Source organism: Lissotriton helveticus, chromosome 9, assembly GCF_964261635.1.
Source record: "Lissotriton helveticus chromosome 9, aLisHel1.1, whole genome shotgun sequence".
NCBI classification, from domain to species: domain Eukaryota; kingdom Metazoa; phylum Chordata; class Amphibia; order Caudata; family Salamandridae; genus Lissotriton; species Lissotriton helveticus.
The window spans coordinates 1,249,500,444-1,249,520,876 of record NC_136070.1 but is presented as its reverse complement, the minus strand read 5'-3'; the positions used below and the strand labels follow the sequence as shown (position 1 = coordinate 1,249,520,876).

Here is a 20,433-nt window from a genome sequence, read left to right as displayed (position 1 = left end):
GAAGAGGGGTAGTGCACTGCTGTGTGTGATGTGTGTTTGATGAAGAGGGGTAGTGCACTTGTAAGTGTGATGTGTGTTTGAAGAGGGGTAGTGCACTGCTGTGTGTGATGTGTGTTTGATGAAGAGGGGTAGTGCACTGCTGTGTGTGATGTGTGTTTGAAGAGGGGTAGTGCACTTGTAAGTGTGATGTGTTTGATGAGAGGGGTAGTGCACTGCTGTGTGTGATGTGTGTTTGATGAAGAGGGGTAGTGCACTGCTGTGTGTGATGTGTGTTTGATGAAGAGGGGTAGTGCACTTGTAAGTGTGATGTGTTTGATGAAGAGGGGTAGTGCACTGCTGTGTGTGATGTGTGTTTGAAGAGGGGTAGTGCACTTGTAAGTGTGATGTGTTTGATGAGAGGGGTAGTGCACTGCTGTGTGTGATGTGTGTTTGATGAAGAGGTGTAGTGCACTTGTAAGTGTGATGTGTGTTTGAAGAGGGGTAGTGCACTTGTAAGTGTGATGTGTGTTTGAAGAGGGGTAGTGCACTTGTAAGTGTGATGTGTGTTTGAAGAGGGGTAGTGCACTCGCTGTGTAATGTGTGTTTAAACAGCGCTAGTGCACTCGCTGTAGGTGGGATTTGTGTTTGATGAGAGGGGTAGTGCACTGCTGTGTGTGATGTGTGTTTGATGAAGAGGGGTAGTGCACTGCTGTGTGTGATGTGTGTTTGATGAAGAGGGGTAGTGCACTTGTAAGTGTGATGTGTTTGATGAAGAGGGGTAGTGCACTGCTGTGTGTGATGTGTGTTTGAAGAGGGGTAGTGCACTTGTAAGTGTGATGTGTTTGATGAGAGGGGTAGTGCACTGCTGTGTGTGATGTGTGTTTGATGAAGAGGTGTAGTGCACTTGTAAGTGTGATGTGTGTTTGAAGAGGGGTAGTGCACTTGTAAGTGTGATGTGTGTTTGAAGAGGGGTAGTGCACTTGTAAGTGTGATGTGTGTTTGAAGAGGGGTAGTGCACTCGCTGTGTAATGTGTGTTTAAACAGCGCTAGTGCACTCGCTGTAGGTGGGATTTGTGTTTGATGAAGAGGGGTAGCGCACTGCTGTATGTTTGAAGAGGGGTAGTGTACTCTCTGTTCGTGGGATGTGTGTTTAAAGAGGAGTGGTGCACTGCTGTGTGTGATGTGTGTTTGATGAAGAGGGGTAGTGCACTCGCTGTGTGATGTGTGTTTGAAGAGGGGTAGTGCACTGCTGTGTGTGATGTGTGTTTGATGAAGAGGGGTAGTGCACTTGTAAGTGTGATGTGTGTTTGAAGAGGGGTAGTGCACTTGTAAGTGTGAGTAGTGTTTGATGAAGAGGGGTAGTGCACTTGTAAGTGTGATGTGTGTTTGAAGAGGGGTAGTGCACTGCTGTGTGTGATGTGTGTTTGATGAAGAGGGGTAGTGCACTTGTAAGTGTGATGTGTGTTTGAAGAGGGGTAGTGCACTGCTGTAAGTGTGATTAGTGTTTGATGAAGAGGGGTAGTGCACTTGTAAGTGTGATGTGTGTTTGAAGAGGGGTAGTGCACTGCTGTGTGTGATGTGTGTTTGATGAAGAGGGGTAGTGCACTCGCTGTGTGATGTGTGTTTGAAGAGGGGTAGTGCACTGCTGTGTGTGATGTGTGTTTGATGAAGAGAAGTAGTGCACTCACTGTGTGATGTGTGTTTGAAGAGGGGTAGTGCACTGCTGTGTGTGATGTGTGTTTGATGAAGAGGGGTAGTACACTTGTAAGTGTGATGTGTGTTTGAAGAGGGGTAGTGCACTGCTGTAAGTGTGATTAGTGTTTGATGAAGAGGGGTTGTGCACTTGTAAGTGTGATGTGTGTTTGAAGAGGGGTAGTGCACTCGCTGTGTAATGTGTGTTTGAACAGCGCTAGTGCACTCGCTGTAGGTGGGATTTGTGTTTGATGAAGAGGGGTATGCGATTGCTGTAAGTGTGATGTGTGTTTGTTGAAGAGGGGTAGTGCGCTGCTGTAAGTGTGATGTGTTTGAAGAGGGATAGTGCATTGCTGTAAGTGTGATGTGTGTTTGATGAAGGAGTAGTGCACTTGTAAGTGTGATTTGTGTTTGAAGAGGAGTAGTGCACTTGTAAGTGTGATGTGTGTTTGAAGAGGGGTAGTGCACTGCTGTGTGTGATGTGTGTTTGATGAAGAGGGGTAGTGCACTTGTAAGTGTGATGTGTGTTTGAAGAGGGGTAGTGCACTCGCTGTGTAATGTGTGTTTAAACAGCGCTAGTGCACTCGCTGTAGCTGGGATTTGTGTTTGATGAAGAGGGGTAGTGCATTGCTGTGTGTGTGATGTGTGTTTGATGAAGAGGGGTAGTGCATTGCTGTGTGTGTGATGTGTGTTTGATGAAGAGGGGTATGCAATTGCTGTAAGTGTGATGTGTGTTTGTTGAAGAGGGGTAGTGCGCTGCTGTAAGTGTGATGTGTTTGAAGAGGGGTAGTGCACTGCTGTAAGTGTGATGTGTGTTTGATGAAGAGGAGTAGTGCACTTGTAGGTGTGATGTGTGTTTGAAGAGGGGTAGTGCGCTGCTGTAAGTGTGATGTGTTTGAAGAGGGGTAGTGCACTGCTGTAAGTGTGATCAGTGTATAAATAAATTCTCACATAAATGTAAACAATTATTTTATATTATTCATTAATAATGATTTCAAGTGATGTATGGGACTAATTCAAAGTCATTTGATTATATTTTAATAAACGTTAATGTTACACTAATTGTTAAAAGAAAGATTATTAAAATATTGTATAGTCAAGTCAAGTCAATAATCTTTATTCGGATATTTCGTTATCCATAAAAGTACACACATAATCATGTACATGGTCAAGATAATAAAAATCACAATAAAATAAGATAAAAACGTTGTTAAATTTCCATATCATTAGCAATACTTGCATGACAATGTGCAAAAGTGTATTATTTTTCAAGTCATCACCAACTTTCAAGTATATTTCTATAGCAGCATCAAATAATATGTACATATGCAAAAATCACCTTTAAATTAGCAGCAATATATACACAGTACACATTCTCAAGCATCAACTAAAAAGTGGTTTACTAGGGCATTTAGTAGCATTGTCTAAAGTGCCAGTTTTGTAAAGTGCGTAGTTCCTATTTAGTGGACCATCTAGATAAAGTGCAAAATACAGGGTTACCCATGAAACGTTAGAATAGGCAGATTACTATAGCACATATATTTACAGATAGCAGCGCGAAATAAAGTGCAACTGTGCAAAGTGCAAATATACGACACCTCTAAATACATGTAATACATCTTAGCCTAATAGACATTAATTCATAGATTACTATGGCTCATATATTTACAAATAGCAGCGTAGAATAAAGTGCGACTGTGCAAAGTGCAAATATACGACACCTCCAAATATATGTAATACTTCTTGGCCTAATAGATATTAATTCATAGAGGAGCGGGACCGAATAGCCATTTTTAAAAAGGTGCACACACGGTATATAATGCCATCATCTTTAAGCTGAAGAACAGTTATTATATGCCACTTTAAAATCCTTTGTACCTTTAGCTCTGGAAAATGGTATCAACAAGAGCTTACTATATTTCTGATAGAAAGAACAGAAGAACAAAAAGGGCACCATTGTTTGATTCCCTGAATTGTGACGTGGGCAGGCCAGGTTCTCATTATTAGGATAGTAGCCTATATGGAAACACAGTAAGTATTTTATAGATCCTGCTCTTAATCGAAAGAGAAGACTACGCTCCCAACATGTGATATCTTTGAGGCGATAACCAGCTGGCATACACAAGATGGATTCTGTATCACCTTCTATTTGGATGCACTGTTTCACTGAGGTTTTAACAGATTCTTGTTTATATCTGATCTCCCAATAATGTTTGTAAAGGATGTTGCGAATTGTCTTCCCGTCAATCCCATCTAGTTCATCAGGACTATCAAAAATATATTCAAGGTTGACTTCTGCCGGGCTCGCCCGTACTTGGGCCAGCCAGGGAATTCTAATGCCCTGGTCGCATTTTAAGCAGTCAGCCAGGATTTCCCTGGTCAGAGAGGCTTCGGGGTTTTTCCAGACCTTTATCCAAAACAGAACAGGACGCGCCTTGATATAGTCCTCCAAATAAGACAGTTTTAATTCAGTGCGGCTTACAAAAATAGGCGATGAGATTGGTATTCCCAAGAGCCTTCTGCAAAATCTGTTCTCCTCAGCCTGTGCATTTTTAAATGTGTGTGTCCCCAGATTTCAGCCCCATAAGTCATGATTGGTACACATTGTGTCCTATACATTTTTAATTATGACAGTACCACCTCTAATCTTTTTGGCTTAGGGAGGGTCAATACTGAGTTTATAGCTTTAATAAACTTGGACCGTCCATAAGCCAAATGTGGGGCCCATGAGCCGCTATCTGAGAATTGTATGCCCAGGTAGGGAAAAGTGCGAGTGCATAACAGGGAGTCTTGGTCCAAAGTAATCCTATTGATGTGGCGTTTATTAGGGCCACAGCACATTAAAAATGATTTTTTTTAAATTGGTACAAAGGTCAAGGCTATACATAAAATCTGCAAACCCCCTAACTAAAATCCTCAAAGCATTTGGTGTGCGACCCATTAAAACAGCATCGTCTGCATAGAGTAAGGCGGGGAGTTTAGTGCCGTTTATTATAGGGACGTCGGGAGTTTGGTTAGACAAAACATTGTGGAGTTCATTAATATATAAAATAAATAAAAGAGGGGTGAGAACGCACCCTTGTCTAACACCTCTACCGACCGTTATATCTCCTGACACTGCTCCATCCATGCTAATCCTTACTCTAGCTTTTAAATCTCTATGAAGGTAGGCTAAAAAATATACCAAATTATTGTCCAGACCATAGTCCAAGAGGCGTTGCCAAAGCCTTGATCTATTGTATAATAAAAAACAAATGTGCAGTATTTTTAGAACATTTTAATAACATGAAACATACATTATTTATTGTACCATCATTTCCCGAAGGGTTTTATTTTAAGTCCCCATCTCTATTATTTCCCATGGGAGGGTGTTACATTATCAGTGGTTGGCCATCTGTGGTGCTGGATTCACAGCTGTTTCTTTTTGGCAGTGGTAAAACACTTAAATTAGTCTCTACCCCCTTTTTCTGTGCGGAGACATGTAAGCCTACACTTTAGAGTAACCTTTCACTCTGATTTTGTGAATAGATTAAAGGAGTAAAGTTACTCAAAAGTACAAGAGTAATTTACATGTGTAAATTACTCACAATTGTAAGTTGCCTTTGTAAATAGCCATCAATGAGCCTGATTCTTCACAAAGTTATGTCTGTACCTTAGTTTTCTCTCTTGCAATGGGTGCAGATAAAAAAAAAAAAATTAAAATTCACAACGATTCCAAAGTTTTCATGGACTGTTGCAACCTTTTCCTTGCGTACTGCTTGAAGGATTTTATGAATACCAAATAAGGCGCATCCAAATGTAGTTCTGTGTTTATAAGTATAATTAGTGCACATGGTTTTATCCCAAAAAGCCTCCTTGCCTTGGATGAATGCAATTGCACTTTTATAGCTTTTTATTTTTTTCGAATCTTGAGGGAAAATGTCTGCTTAGTAAGAGAGAGATTTGCCTTTGCTCAACCCATTGTGGGGGGCTCCCTTTTGAATCACGGGGCATATTACCAACGTTAAGCGATATTTATCGCTAACGATGCTTAGCAACGAATTTTTTAACGCTAAGCATCGCCAGAAATTATCGCAGATAAACCTTGCTATTATCAAGGTTTATCGCAAATGCGATAAAAAACGGCCGCAATGCATGAATAACGCTGAAAAGTCAGCGATATTCATGCATTACCGAGCTAATGCTCTTAGCCATGTTATCCACCTCCCATTGGATAACATGGCTAAGAACTGCTCAGGGCAGGTGTTAGCTTTTGGAGATATTGGCGCTTAGCGCGAATATCTCCAAAAGTTGGTAATAGGAGATAGCGATGTTAGCGACTGTTTCCAGTCGCTAACATCTTGGCACGCCCACTTTGCATGTCATTAGTGATAAATATCACTGACATGCAAAGTGGGGCCCAAGATGGTCGCTATCTCCTACTAGCTGTCGCTAACTGGTGTTAGCGACAGCTAGGTAATAGGGAGATAATTTTATCTCCGCTTTCTTAACTTTTAAAGCCAAAAAAGCGGAGATAAACCCCCTTGATAATATGCCCCCTCAACCTGAAAACTGATTTACGTCTGCCGGTGACAAGAATGCATATGCAACAGTTTCCAGGAGAGAACAGGTCCTGGGAAAGGTTTAGTGTTCCCAAAAGCTCATGGGTTTGTTTGTTGGAGTTCACCAAATTTCCACTGCGTCAGTGCCCTGGAACTACCAACCACGTAAATAAGATCTACTCATGCTGAACTGTACAGATCTTTTACTTATTAAGCACAACCATTGGCCCACACATGTTGAACTTGCATGCACAAATAACTTTGTGAACCAGGTCCAATGAATCTTCCAGGGAACAGGGCTAAAAGTAACAGGGCAGCTATCTGAAGCCACCACATCAGTGTGTATGTACCTGGCACACACAGGGACACAAGAAATCTACCGAGAGATACACCGTACTGTCTTAAATTGAGGATGACACGCAGCTGGCAATAGGCACAGGCAGCATGAACCCCAGAGCGCCTCCAGACCCTTACAGGTGAAGCAGCTGCGATTTACAAATCCTGATTCATTGATTGGTTGAGCTGTCCTAAGACCATATGGCATACCAGAGACCCCAAAACTCTGCAAACAAAAGGCCTTCGAGCCCAGCTGTGTTGGGGCTTGGCAGCAAGAGTACAATCTTACATGAGAGGACAAATCCGGAATGTACTGAAGCATCAATAGCCCCAGGCAGTAACGGTCGTTAATGGCCCCGGACATAAATGAGCATTAATGATCCCAGGCGGGGCTTGTCTATGACCTGGATCACAAATAATGGTCTCTTCAGTCGGGTCCTGGCCCATCATCATCCAAAGACAGTGACAAGCAACTTACAATCACTTGTATTTTTACTTTGTAGACCCAGGGGCTACTTAATGGTGGGTCTGTTTCTCAACAGGCACTTCCTGTCTCTTCTTTCATCCTGAGACATGCACCGCCGGCTGCAGGTCCCATGACAGCAGGTACTCTTGACACTTAGCCCAGCCTCTTTGGCAACACCACTGTCCAATGAAATTTGTGCATCCAGAGCAGAGCTTCAGCATCACTGTTTTTTTTTGCAGTTTTATATAGCGCAAACTCGACCTGAAGATGTCAGAGCGCTTGACATGAGCACCAGTTGAATTACAGATGGACACATCAATTTTTAAGCACTGGGGGCATATTAACAAGCCCATTATCGCCGCTTTATTGGCCGTGTTCGGCCGAAAAGTGCGATAATGGCATCACAGTATCAGCAAGGACACGCTAGTGCTTGTTTCCTTGTCGTAGCACCGGTTTTGCTTACGCCTTGCATCGCAACTCTAATGAGATGCAAAGTAGGCATTCCCGAGCAAAACCACAGGGCATAAGTCACTAACCGCACATCGTGGTATTTACAAGGCCTGCCCTGACACACATAGCGATGTCAAAACCTGCGCTAACCGTGGTTATCGCTGTAAGCTAACGTCTGCTGAAATTCAGACTTAGCTTTATGTGTAATGGGGGTGGAATCTCAGGCTACAACCACCATGGGCTATTTACAAGTAATTGCCTATCGCTGCAGGAATATCGCTGGATTTCCAGTGATATTCCTGCATTTAGCCGGCTATTGCTGGAATTTTATCGTCCGGGCGAAAAAATCCTGCCGTAGCCGTCGACAATTAAAATTACGCTACTCGCGCATAGCGATATTTAGCGCCCGTTGTTGGTAATATGCCCCCTGGTGATTAAGTGATTTGCCCTGAATCACAGGCTGTTTGAGTCTCCCACCAGACTCAAACCTGGTTCCCCACCTTCAGTGAGCTGCCTTTGCTCTTAAGCCACATCCTTTCCAAATGTATTCTGTTGGTGTGAGCTGGGAGATTGGCCGCAATGGGCTGCCATGAGGCAAACGGAGAGAGCACGTGTGCTCAGCTTACATTGCTCTGTTATCTGGCTATGTGGCAGTGTCCGCCCCTTGTAGTAATGTTTGGAATGTATCTACCTGCTTGAGCCTAACATTGGTTGTTTGTTCGCTATGTGACAGTCTCTGGTACCTGAGGTGATGCAAGAAATGAATCTCCCTGTGTGAGATCAACATGAAACGTGTGACACCTGGAAGGACTGTGAGTGTGTGTTTTCAAATACGTGTGTATATGTGCATGAGTGCCCGTGTGCACATCTGTATGATTGTGCATGGGGGCCTCTTGGATCCTGTGAGCCGATGCGCCCGGCTATGCATATATGTGGTGTACTAGACTGCACATTAGTGGTTGTGTGTGAATGTGTCCCTTCTTGTAGGTGTCTCAATCAATCAATCAATTAATCAACCAATCAATCAAGTAGCATTTATAGAATGCGGCTTGCCACCAGCGAGGGAAACAACGTTTACAACGCAACTTTTACAACGCAGTACCTTTACCACGCAACTTTTACAACCCAAGTCGTTACAACGACTTGCGCTGGGGGGCGCTCTAGGATAGGGAATAGTTTAATTTACTATCCAAAACCTTTCCTACTATCCACGGGGACTGGAGTTGGAATAGTAAATTAAACTATTCACTATCCAGCACCCCCCAACGCAAGTCGTTGTAACGACTTGCGTTGTAAAAGTTGCGTGGTAAAGGCATGCGTTGTAAAAGCATGCGTGGTACTGACATACATCCCATCAGCGACGGTGTCCAGGCACTTGCAGCTGGTCTCATTTGAAGAGTCAGGTTTTGAGCCCCTTCCTGAAGTCGGTCAGCGAGGTCGAGGTGCAGAGGTGGAGGAGGAGGGTGCTCCAGGGTTTGGCGGAGAGACGGGAGAAGGAGCGTCCTCTGGTGCAGCAGTGGCGTGTGCAGGGTATCTGCGTGGGGGTGAGGTAAATGTAAATGTATTTGAACTTGTAAAGCGCACTGCTACCCGTCCGTAGGTTTCCTGGCGCTGTATAACTCTGGGGAACCCGTCCTGGTTTTCCCTGTGGGATGGTCCCTGCTGGGAGTCCCCAAGGTGGAGCCAGGCATCCCCGGAATTGATGGGGCCGTTGTGGAGATTAGGCAAGCTAATGCCCAGAGTTGCCGAGTGGAACCCCTGATTAGGGTAAGCACCGAAGCGAGAATTATCGAGTCCGCTGACCCAAGTCCACAACCCTGCCGCATCGGGAATTGAATCCTGGTCCCGGGCCGACTTCTGCTCCCGAGTCTGCCGCCTCTAAGCAGTGAGCCACACTACTCCACAAGGTGTGCTTGTTCCTGGGGGGACAGTGGAAGTGCAGACAGGTGGTTCAAGTAGGCGGGTCCTTGGTCGTGGAGGACTTTGTAGGCGTGGGTCAGGAGCTTGAAATGGCATCTCTTCTGGATCAGGAGCTAGTGGTTGTCTTTCAGGTACTGGGTGATGTGGGTTCTCTTAGGCAGGTTGAGGATCAGTCTGGCAGCTGCATTCTCGATAGTCTGCATTGGAGTATGCATTTTTCTGTGTGCTTGATTGTGCATTTGTATTTATGTTTGCTGAGTGGTGTCTGTATGTAGATATGGGGTGTGAGATCATGTTTTTCCTTGTGTATTTTCAAGATGTTGCACATAGTCCTGTCTGCGCCTTTGTCTACATGTGTGTATCCCAATGGGTCAATGCATACGTGTACCTATGTGCTTCAGTGTGTCTGAGCATGCATGTGTACTCATATGTCAATTCATTCCTCTCTGTGTATGTCTGTGCTTATGTTCTCATGTGGGGCCCTGAATGCCTCTGTAATTGTGCATGTGAGCCTGTGAGCAGTTGTGCCTCTTTTTGCTTTTGTGTGTGCATATTTATGTACAACTGTTGGACCATCTCTACCTCTGTCTATGTGTGCCTTTAATCATGTGCAAGCATCTGTGTGTCAATGTGCCTGTGTTATTTGCATGACTGTGTGCTTGTGCTTCTCTATGCGCTTCTTTAATTTTGCATTTGTGCCTCGCTGTGTCGCGGAACGGTCGAGAGATGCAGTCTGTTATGTGAGTGAAGGCTGTCTATGCACTGTTGAAAGGTAAGGAGTGCCTTCAAGGGAATTTGTTTTCAAGAGATAACTTTTGGGAATAATTTAGCAAGCTTTTTAATTCAATGGTCCTCTGGTGGAATCAATCCCAAAAAGAACTTACAACCAACATATACACTGTAATACAACATAAAACAAACAGAGAGAGCACTCAAAGGGTGTATAGAAAAATATTGAATTTATCGTTCAGTTAAAAGGTAATCAATTTGAAATACAAATATATATCAGCAGGCCTACAGGTACATTAATCATAAACAAATATATGACTCTGTAAGTCCAGATAACACCTTTCCTAATTCTCAATTTGATAAATAGAGAAGGAGAAGGCGCTGGTCTATGCACTGTAGCACTCAGACAGCCTGAGGGAGGAATGGTTTAACCGCACGAGCGGTGGTGGGATTACCTAGATTCTGTCCCACCACTAATACTCTTCGTTCACTGCATTGGCTCCCGATGGCACAGAGGATTCGTTTTAAAGTCCTCTGTGTCGCCTATAAAATTCTTAAGGGATCCCCGGCCGCGATCTTGTCCAAGCTCATGTCTCACTATGTCCCCGCTCGGTCTTTAAGATCTTCTGACCTTGAACTTGCGGTTGTCCCCCGCTTTAGGCTTTGCAGGGCTGGCGGACGGTCTTTCCAAGTCCGCGCTGCACTGCTTTGGAATACCCTGCCCCCGGCGATCCGCGCTCTTGGGGACCTGTTCTCCTTTCGCCGTGCGGTTAAAACTTTTCTGTTCCCCTAGTGCTCTCTTTTTTCTGTGCTGTTTAGTTGTGTTATGCTGCTACCTTGTCGGGCGCCAGGACGCTCCTTCGCTGGAGCATCTGTGCGCTTAATAAATTCGCATAACATAACATTTGCCGGGGCATTTGAGGGCACGCTGCTGATCCTGCCTATTGACAATGGTTTGCTTTGTGTTGTAATATCTGGTTATCTTATGGCAAAAATGTTTTGCTATTATGCATTCAAGAAGGACCCGGATAGCTCCAAGAAGACGCTTTCAAGCACCTGAAATGCTACATAGGACATGAAGAGTAGGGTAAATGTTAAAGAATTTGCAGGGACTTAAACTTCAAATAAAAACAGTTTTGTAGAAGAGTTGAAGCATTTGCAGTAACTTGTCTTCTTTTTCCTAGAGTACAGAAGGGATAAGGAACATCTTGGAGTCTGTAGTAGGGAGTAAGCGTTGAATACCCTTCTCCAGGTTGACCATGGTCCTTGGCATATCAACCATGCAAGTGGAGACCCCACCATGGAAGCACCAGGGAACAAGTCGCGGACTGAGCGAGCCGGAGCTTGAGAAGATTGCCCCAAAACAGCAGCCGGAAGAGATGCCCCTATGGAGCAGGGCGAGGCGGAAGATCAGGTAGGGGCGCAAAGAAGAAGTTGGAACCTCATGTGGTCAGAGCTTCCCATTCCCAGGCTTCAGTAGAATTACAGCAGCTCTGAGTTTGTTGAGTTGACAATCATTGGCCAGTAGTATACTTGTTGGTGCCTCAGAAAGAACAGTGTGGCTTGGGCAGTAAAAGCCACACGTATGGAAAGCGGAATGTTTCTCTATATGTTAGCGAGTCTAAAAGTCCAATATGGCTCAGAAAAAAAGAAAAGTACATAGTAGGGAGATTTGCGTTGTAAAATGCTTAATTTTTTGTATTTGGGACCACATGTCCCAACACATTTTCCCATAGACACAGACTGAGTAAAACCTTTTGATACATCTGGTCCTTGGTCCCAAGCAATGGTAGCCATTTTAACAGCAAAAGTAGCCAATGAAGGCTTTGTTTGACTTATCTGCCTTTCTGGTCTTTGAACTTTGAAAGTTTTCTATTTATTTATAGATGTTCTGGACCAATTGCCAAACCCCTGCTTTACAAATTTATCCCGATCCTGTTCTGGTTGCCTCGCTATCCCATCAGGGATTTCCTTGTGGGAGACATTGTTTCTGGACTCAGCGTTGGCATCCTCCAGTTACCCCAAGGTAGAGCTGACTTCTCTTATATTTTGTACTGTTGGGAGTGTTGTGTCTTTATTCTCATTCACTAGGGCATTCTTTGTGTCAGATGCTCGCAGCCAAGACCCAGCTGCATAGAGATCTCAGGGGCATATGGGGGTAATTTCCATTTTGCGATTCTCAAATAGTGATTTTTAAGGAATCGCTATTTGAGAATTGCAAAATGGAATGTAGGTAATATTTCGCAATTTTTTTGCGTATCTCTAACATTCCTTAATTTTGATTAGCAAATTGCGAATCGCAATTAAGGAATGAGTGTCCCATTCATTCCTATGGGCCAAGAGGCCCATAGGAATGAATGGGGATACATTCTCAAATTGCGATTTTCTATGAGAAAATCGCAATTTGAGAATCGCAATTCCAAGGGTGCCAGGGTGTCCAAAGGACACCTGTTGCACCCCTGGAATGTGCCTGTAAGTACATGTGGCGCACATACATGCCCGTGAGCCACATGGCACTTTGATTTTTTTTTAAAAATGCATTTCGACGGGAAATCGCAAAATACCATCTACTTGAAGTAGGTGGTATTTTGCGATTACTTAAGCCAAAATCGCAATTTTAAAAGCACCCCTACATAGCATTTAAGAAATCGCAAAATTGCGATTCCTTAAATGCTTGAGCAAAATAAGGAATCGCAATTTTTGCGATTCCTTATTTTGCTAAGTGGCACCTACATATCAAAACACCGTTTGCGATTCGCAAATGCCGAAATTCGCCGAATTTCGGCGTTTGCGAATCGCAAACGCCTTCCTACATATGCCCCAAAGTAAGAAGGAACGGGTGGGAACAAAGTACATCTTCTTTCACTTCTGAGAATGAACAAGTTTATCTTCAGTTTACATGTTTCTCTCACTTCCAGCACCTTTTTAATTTTGAATAATTCATACCTCTTTTTTGATGTCTATGCTGGGTGGTCTGATTGACTACCTTTATCAATATTAGGACATTCAATTGTGGATTTCATAGCTCACTAAAATGCACCTGCTGTAATGGATTTTTCACTTGAGCAAACATAAAAGTATATAAAAGAGTGAACATTTATAGATCTCAAAAATGGACCTTGTGCCTTCTTGATGTCAGGCATTAGTTACTTAGGCAGTGGAGAAGATGGCAGGACCTGACAGGTGACACAGAGATCTGGAAACCCCTGGTGGACTGAAAAAATTGCATCTTTCATAGTTGCTTGGTTGAGGCTTCCTTAACCCATACAGCTGTGATAGCCCTGATAAAAGGTCTGAGTGTCCTTAACCGATATGGCTGCTGTGGAGAAGTACTTTCTCTGTGCCGGGCCTGAAGGACTAAGATATGTCATGGGCTTCTCTCTAGAAGTAGCTTTTTAGCCACTATGTGAAGGACCGAGGGCTGATTTTGAAGAAATATTTCTGGGGTAGAATGCTACTCACCGCAGTGCTCACTCGGTGCATTAAGGGTTGGAAGTAAAACATTTGTCGGGGTTGCTTTTATCTTCTGATCCAGGAATGGGCAATACGGCTCATCACATGTTGTCTTCCTAAAAAGGTCAATACTAAAGTAGAATACAAACATGTATTTTATAATGTATATAAAAAAAGAGATTGAGAGACAACATTTGTGCTCAAATTTCTTGAAGCAGAAACCCAGTTTGATTGTATTGCCATGGGAGTCTCCATTTAAGTATTTTCTGAGAATATTGTTGCATTTTGTGCCTTCCATTCCAAATACACCTCTATGTGTTGACCTGTGCTTCCTTGGTGGCCTGAAATCTGTTGCATCATTGTACTGTTTGTCTTACTTGTTCCTTGAAATCTAGGATCACCATTAACTCTGGACATTAATTCTATTTTGATAGACTTTATGTAAATGTATCTCATGTGGACGACCTGCAAAGCTGTCTGTGACCCAGCCAATCTGGAGCTATGTTTAATCATCCCTGGCACACTGCAGCTCACCCAACCTAATATGTTCCTTGGTTTAGATTTCCAATGTTGGAAAATATGAAGTGCATCTGCAGAAGTATTTATGCATCATACTTAACCATCTAGAAGAAGTTATTTGTTTATTCTATGTGCCCTTCGTATATTTGTGTGTGCCCCGTTCCCATTAATGTTAACTGGTCTATGTATTGTCTATTAACTTGAATTCTAGAGGTGTGTTCTTTTACTTTTACATAAAAGTACTACCACCCGCCGTTGTGGTCATGGAGAAGGAGGGCTTGTCTACAGAACAATTGTGCAGCATTGCATGATCCTTTTTCAGGACTATTATGGCCCAGGCTTAGAATTTAAAAATTTTATTTTTATTTGTATTGATCCATGAAGCCATAAAAAAAAAACAGTAAATACATTTCAATTTATACAATTAATGGTTAAAGCCCAGAAAAGATCCTACTCAAAAAAGATAAGCAAAAAAGAAAAAGCAATGCTAGCATAATACATGTATTTAGTAGAAAATTTTACACAAATATTAAAGTGCTTGGTGCAGTATGTAAAAGTCCAATATGCAATTATATAATACCATAATTTCTTAAACTACTTAATTTATTTATTTAACATTTCAATCACTCATATAGGAGATTACAGATCCCCAAATATCTCTACCTAACTTCCTCTTTCGAGCCCCCTTTATTGCATATATGCTGTATTCGACATTAAAGATGGAAAAAAATCTTGCCCTCCATAACTCAAATGTCAGGGCATCCTTATGTAGCCACATTGATGCCACACACAGCCGGGCTATAGCTGTAACAAGGAAAATCAGATAGTGATGTCCATATGCCAGCTGATCACATCCATCTCCCTCAGGAAATCCCAATAACACATGGGCTGCAGTAAGTTTGATTGAGCCCCCAAGCAGTTCAGTCAAAAATATTTCTCCAACATTGTCATGGACATCTCGTACACATCAGTTGGTTCACCGGTTCCCCATTACCAACTGGAATGACATCCATACTATCGTAAATATTCAGTCCCTCAACACCTAAATTGTGGAGAAGAATTGCTTGTTTTCTAAATGCTGAGAATTTTTCTCAGCCAATTACTACAATGTAGGAGTCAAATAAATTCCTCCATCTTTTCCAAGGGAGAATTGGTTCGCCATTCTCCGATAGGAAAGCTGGAGGTTGAGACATGCTTGTTGTTGCCGCCATGGTAAAAGAAAATTATAAAGAAAATTCTAAAATAATGCAAATACAATATGTATACAAAATACAATACTGATATTTCCGGCAATAGTATTAATGTGAAAGAAACAATGGCAGGTAACAACACGGTTAATAAAACCATACATCAACTCTCAAAGATGAATGCCAGAAAATTAGAGATAAACCAGTGTTATAAAAAAAAGCAGTGCTTATTGGCGTCATCATCCCTATTTGTATACCATAAAACTTCACTACTTTCTGTGTAGTTAATTTCAAAAAAGAGTTATTAATTTACATGGGCAAAAAACAACCAAGTTAAAATAAGTAAGGTAGTTACCGTTGTCGCAAAGGCCCAAAAGAAATCGCTGTCCTAAATGCTTGTACACTGTGCTGTCTCCCAGCTGGCAGTAATAAATTCTTCCAAACTCTTGTGATGTGATCGCTGAGCTTTGCACTACTGATGAGGTCGCTGTTGACAATGTCACATGCGTCTGTTTCGCTCGTTGCTTGCTGACGCATCACGTTTATTTGCCAGTACTGACGTCTGAATCTAACCACGCTGAAGCTGCCTTCACTGAGGCGGTGATGTGCAGACAATGGCTGGAGCTCCCACAACCCTAAAACGCGCATATCAACAAACTGCCGGTGAGTGTTTTCAAAAGATAACACCGGTGTGTCTTTAGTGTTATGGAGGTCGCAAGCACACAAAACTTTAAATATTCACTTCCAGCTTGTGTTAGTAAAATCAACCACACTTTGCCGCTGGTGCCATCATAGCACTACTATCATGTAATCACTGTGCACAGCACTCCGACGCTGATGCAATCAAGACACACTGGGCCCGATTCACAGAATTAACTTAAGACTCAGTCCTAAACTTACTACTATTTTGGCATTCACAGAATGCACTTACTACTTTTGGTCTTAAGTTTGTCTTAAGTCTGTCTTAAGTCTGTCTTAAGTTTGTCTTAAGACAAACTTAAAAAGACAAAATACTAACTTCTGTGAATACCAAAAGTAGTAAGTTCATTCTGTGAATGCCAAAAGTAGTAAGTGCATTCTGTGAATGCCAAAATAGTAGTAAGTTTAGGATTGAGTCTTAACTTCATTCTGTGAATCGGGCCCACTCTCTCTAAACTGCCTGCCACTGACCTTCGGTGCCAGAAAGTACCAATGAGTTCCAATGTTGCGTCGTAGTCCATTTCCCGTCTAGTCTTGCTTGGCAAACTTAAAAATATATAAGATAGCGTGGGTCTTCACAGTCCAAAAGAAGTTATCAAATAGGGGAGTTGATGCTGAAAATGCCTGTCCCCAATCAGGCAAAGACTCAACGTCGGCAGTGTAAAAATAAAGCCTTCTTCACTGGAATTAGTTTAAGAATAAATATATTTAATCAAGTAACAACAGTAAACCATACAGCACCAACTGTCCAGTAAGATGCTCAGCCCTGGAATGAGTGATTCACAGAATTTCTTGCCTCACTGCATTCTCCTGAAGAAGGCGTATGATACGCCGAAACGCGCGCAGAGATCGCCATCCTACCCACTCAGTCTTTTCAACCTTTGATTATATTTTATCATTGAATGCTGATATTTCAGCTTGTTATGCTTTTCAAGATTTGATGTAATATTTGTTTCACATGTATTGCCATTTTTTACATGTTGGACAGTAAGATTGTTTTATATTTTAGAACTGTTTTAAATATGCAATAATAAAATGAAAACACTTTTTAAATTTTTGGGGTTGTTTATCAGTCCACTGAGTTTCTGTTTATTATCCTATTTGTTGTCAAACCTGATATCACACAGGTATCCAGTTGCCTAGGAATTGCTACTATTTGAAATATTGTTGCCCTGTCCTAGGAACAGTAACTAGTTTCAGGGGGTCCCTTTTATCTTATTTGAACTCACTGCATTCCATGACATAGTAAAGTTCTCAACATAGATTACAACACAAAGCTCCTCATAGGCTATAAAAGCTGGTGTGCTCTGGGGATTGCCAAGGATTTGTCTATATAAGGTGTTTTCGAAAGTTTGCTGAATCGAGGCATCCTCGTGATCCCATATGTCCCTCCCGTAAGATGCAGCTGAAAGACTCTTTGACTGGAAATTTTTTATCAGAATGGAACAGGACTTGTAACCCAGTCTGGTGGAGAATTCATAGATAGAAGAGATGGACCTGAACATAGAAAGTTTCTTGATGGATAAGAAAAAGGAACACACACCCCTATGTTCAAAGTAGAGCCTGAGGTATGGAATCACAGAGATGTTCAAAATATCACTACCGGCAACAAAATAAGTGTAGGTTTTAGTAGACTTAGGGCAAGCCACAATGTTGTGTAACTTAGCAGAATTGATCAATATATCCAAAGATGTCATGAATACCTAAGAAGACTGCAATAGGTGCTTTCGAATGGTGGTGGTAAAGGCTAACAGGGCTGCATCATCAACATACAGTGAGGAAACAATTGGTCTGCCGTCGGCATTGTGCAAGTCACTAGCATCCTAAAGGAGGGCGACTCAAGACGATTAATGTAGCAACCTTGTCTAATCCCCGTTTTTACCTCAAAACTGGCATTGCACTGATCATTTGGACTACATCTAACAATAGCTGACTTAGGGCCATATGTATGAAGCTCAAATGGGTTTGCAAAAGCCGAAATTCGCAGAATTTCAGCGTTTGCAAACTCATTTTCGTGAAATGGTATGTATGTAGCAAATTTGAGTGCAAAATAAGGAATCGCAAATTTGCGATTCCTTCTTTTGCCATTGCATTTAAGGAATCGCAAATTTTGCGATTCCTTAAATGCAATGTATGAAGCACCCAAGTTGTGCGATTTCTCATTAAGAAATCGCAAATTACCACCAACTTGAAGTTGGTGATAATTTGCGATTTCTTTCACAAAAGCACTTTTTTGCATTTGTGAAGGTGCCATGTGGCGCACATACATGCCCTTAGGGCATGTATGTGCGCCATATGCGCACACATGTGAATTTCAGGGTTGCATCAGGGTGTCCTTATGACACCCTTGCACCCTTGAAATTATTCTCAATTTGCGATTCTCAAATTGCGAATCGCAAATTGAGAATAACTTCACATTCCTTCCTATGGGCCTCCTGGCCCATAGAAATGAATGGGAAATTATTCCTTAATTGTGATTCCAAATTTACTAATCGCAAATAAGGAATTTTAGAAATCGCAAAAAAATTTGAATTTCTACATACATACCAATTTGCAAATCTCAAATAGCGATTTCTAAAAAATCGCTATTTGAGATTCGCAAATCTGGATGTTGATACATCTGCCCCTAAGTCTTGTGCAAGTCCCTAAGGAAAATGACTACGTTGGTATCCCCTTCGATTGAAACCAACAGGAGCCAAAGTTTGGATTTGTTGACTCGATTGAAAGTGGATCAGAGATCCTTAAAGGCCTTGTGAAGTGTCCCCCGCTTCGCTAGCACATGAAATGAAATGAAATGAAAAATTGCACTTATATAGCGCCTGACTACCCGGAGGCCTCGCAGCGCTTTTAGCCGATTACTGTGGCGAGCTCAGGGTGAATCAACACATTTTTGCGAACAGGTGGGTTTTCAGGGCCTTTCTAAAGGACATCCGGTTACTATTCTCTCGAAGGGATGGCGGGAGAGAATTCCAAAGCCTGGCCGCAGTATGGGAAAAGGAGCGACCGCCCCAGCGGGCTTTGTTGATTTTAGTTGTGGTTGCTAGATGTAATGCGCTAGAGCGCAAGGCTCTAGACGGAACGTAGGGCACCACTATAGGAAGCAGGATGGCAGGACCAGTACGATGGAAGGATTTGTGCAGAATGAACATGGCCTTAAACTGCGTTCTGGCCACTACTGGGAGCCAATGAAGTTCTTTTAGAGCTTTCTTGGCTGATTGCCAGCGTGGAATGTTATACAGTAGTCGGGCCGCACAGTTTTGCGTGACTTGAAGCCTATTGGTCACTCCTGCCGGGACCCCCATATATAGGGCATTTCCATAATCCAGGCAGGAGAGTATCAGGGCCTGAACCATGACCCTCCTCGCCTGGAATGGAAGTAAAGGAAACACTTTACGAAGCATTTTCATTAGCCCCATACATGTGGAAGCGGTTTTTGTTGCTTGGACCGAAAAGTCAAGCGCTTTATCAAGCCAGATTCCGAGGCTCTTTATCTGAGGTTTGGGAGGGGGGGAGGGCCGAGACATGTGTGCCAGATGGATATAAGGGCGGATGGGGAGGGGTTGCCCAGCAGCATAATCTCCGTCTTCTCCCCGTTAAGTCTAAGACACGAAGATTGCATCCACTTAGCGACGGCTTCTAGACAGGGGCCTAAGGTGGTAGACGACCCTTCAGAGTGGTCCAGAGAGACCACCAGTTGGGTATCGTCGGCGTAGGTGACAATACGCACACCAAAGGGAAGACTATCTTTTCTAGAGGTCGCATATAAACATTAAAAAGGGTGGGGTTTAGGGAGGAGCCCTGAGGAACCCCACAGGTAAGTGGATGTTTGGGGGAGACTGTCTCGCCTTCAAACACCTGGAAGAATCGCTCATCCAGGAAGGAGGTCAGCCATTTTAGGGCCGCGCCCGACACGCCCAGGCCAGCCAATCGATGTAGTAATGTGGCATGGTGGACCGTGTCGAACGCGGCACTGAGATCGAGTAGGATGATGGCCGCTTTTCCTCCCCGGTCCAACACAGCTCTGGCCTCCTCCGTCACCGCCAACACAGCAGTTTCAGTTCCATGCTGAGGACGGAACCCCGTCTGAGACACGCAAAGCAGATTGTTGGACTCTAGATAATCTACTAAGATGGTATTGACGTGCCTCTCCAGCAATTTGCTCATCCAAGGAAGCAGGGAGATTGGGCGATAGTTAGCCAAGTTGTTCTGGTCCAATGTGGGCTTTTTCAGTAAGGCTTTAACCATCGCGCACTTCCAAGGGGCTGGGACTGAGTTGGAAGTGATGGAGGCATTGAGGACATCCAAGATGACCGGACGGATGGCGTCAATGACCTTCATGAGAGTCTGCGGGGGGGCAGGATCATTAGGAGAACCCGAGGTGATTTTAGAAATCAATTTATCCAGTATAGTAGAGTCAAGAAGTGGAAATCTGTCCAGCAGACAGGGGGCGAGAGAGTCGGAA

At 43.0% G+C, this 20,433-nt stretch overlaps 1 protein-coding gene across 1 annotated transcript in view; it reads left to right on the top strand.

Moving 5' to 3' along the window:
- Positions 1 to 11,372: 11,372 nt before the first annotated feature.
- The window catches only part of LOC144783410 (solute carrier family 26 member 6-like), a 156,105-nt gene continuing 147,044 nt past the window's right edge, over positions 11,373 to 20,433 (top strand). The window contains exons 1-2 of the mRNA XM_078662400.1: positions 11,373 to 11,527; positions 12,000 to 12,139. Coding sequence (XP_078518526.1) covers positions 11,373 to 11,527; positions 12,000 to 12,139 — 295 coding nt within the window. The remainder of the gene's footprint in view (positions 11,528 to 11,999; positions 12,140 to 20,433) is intronic.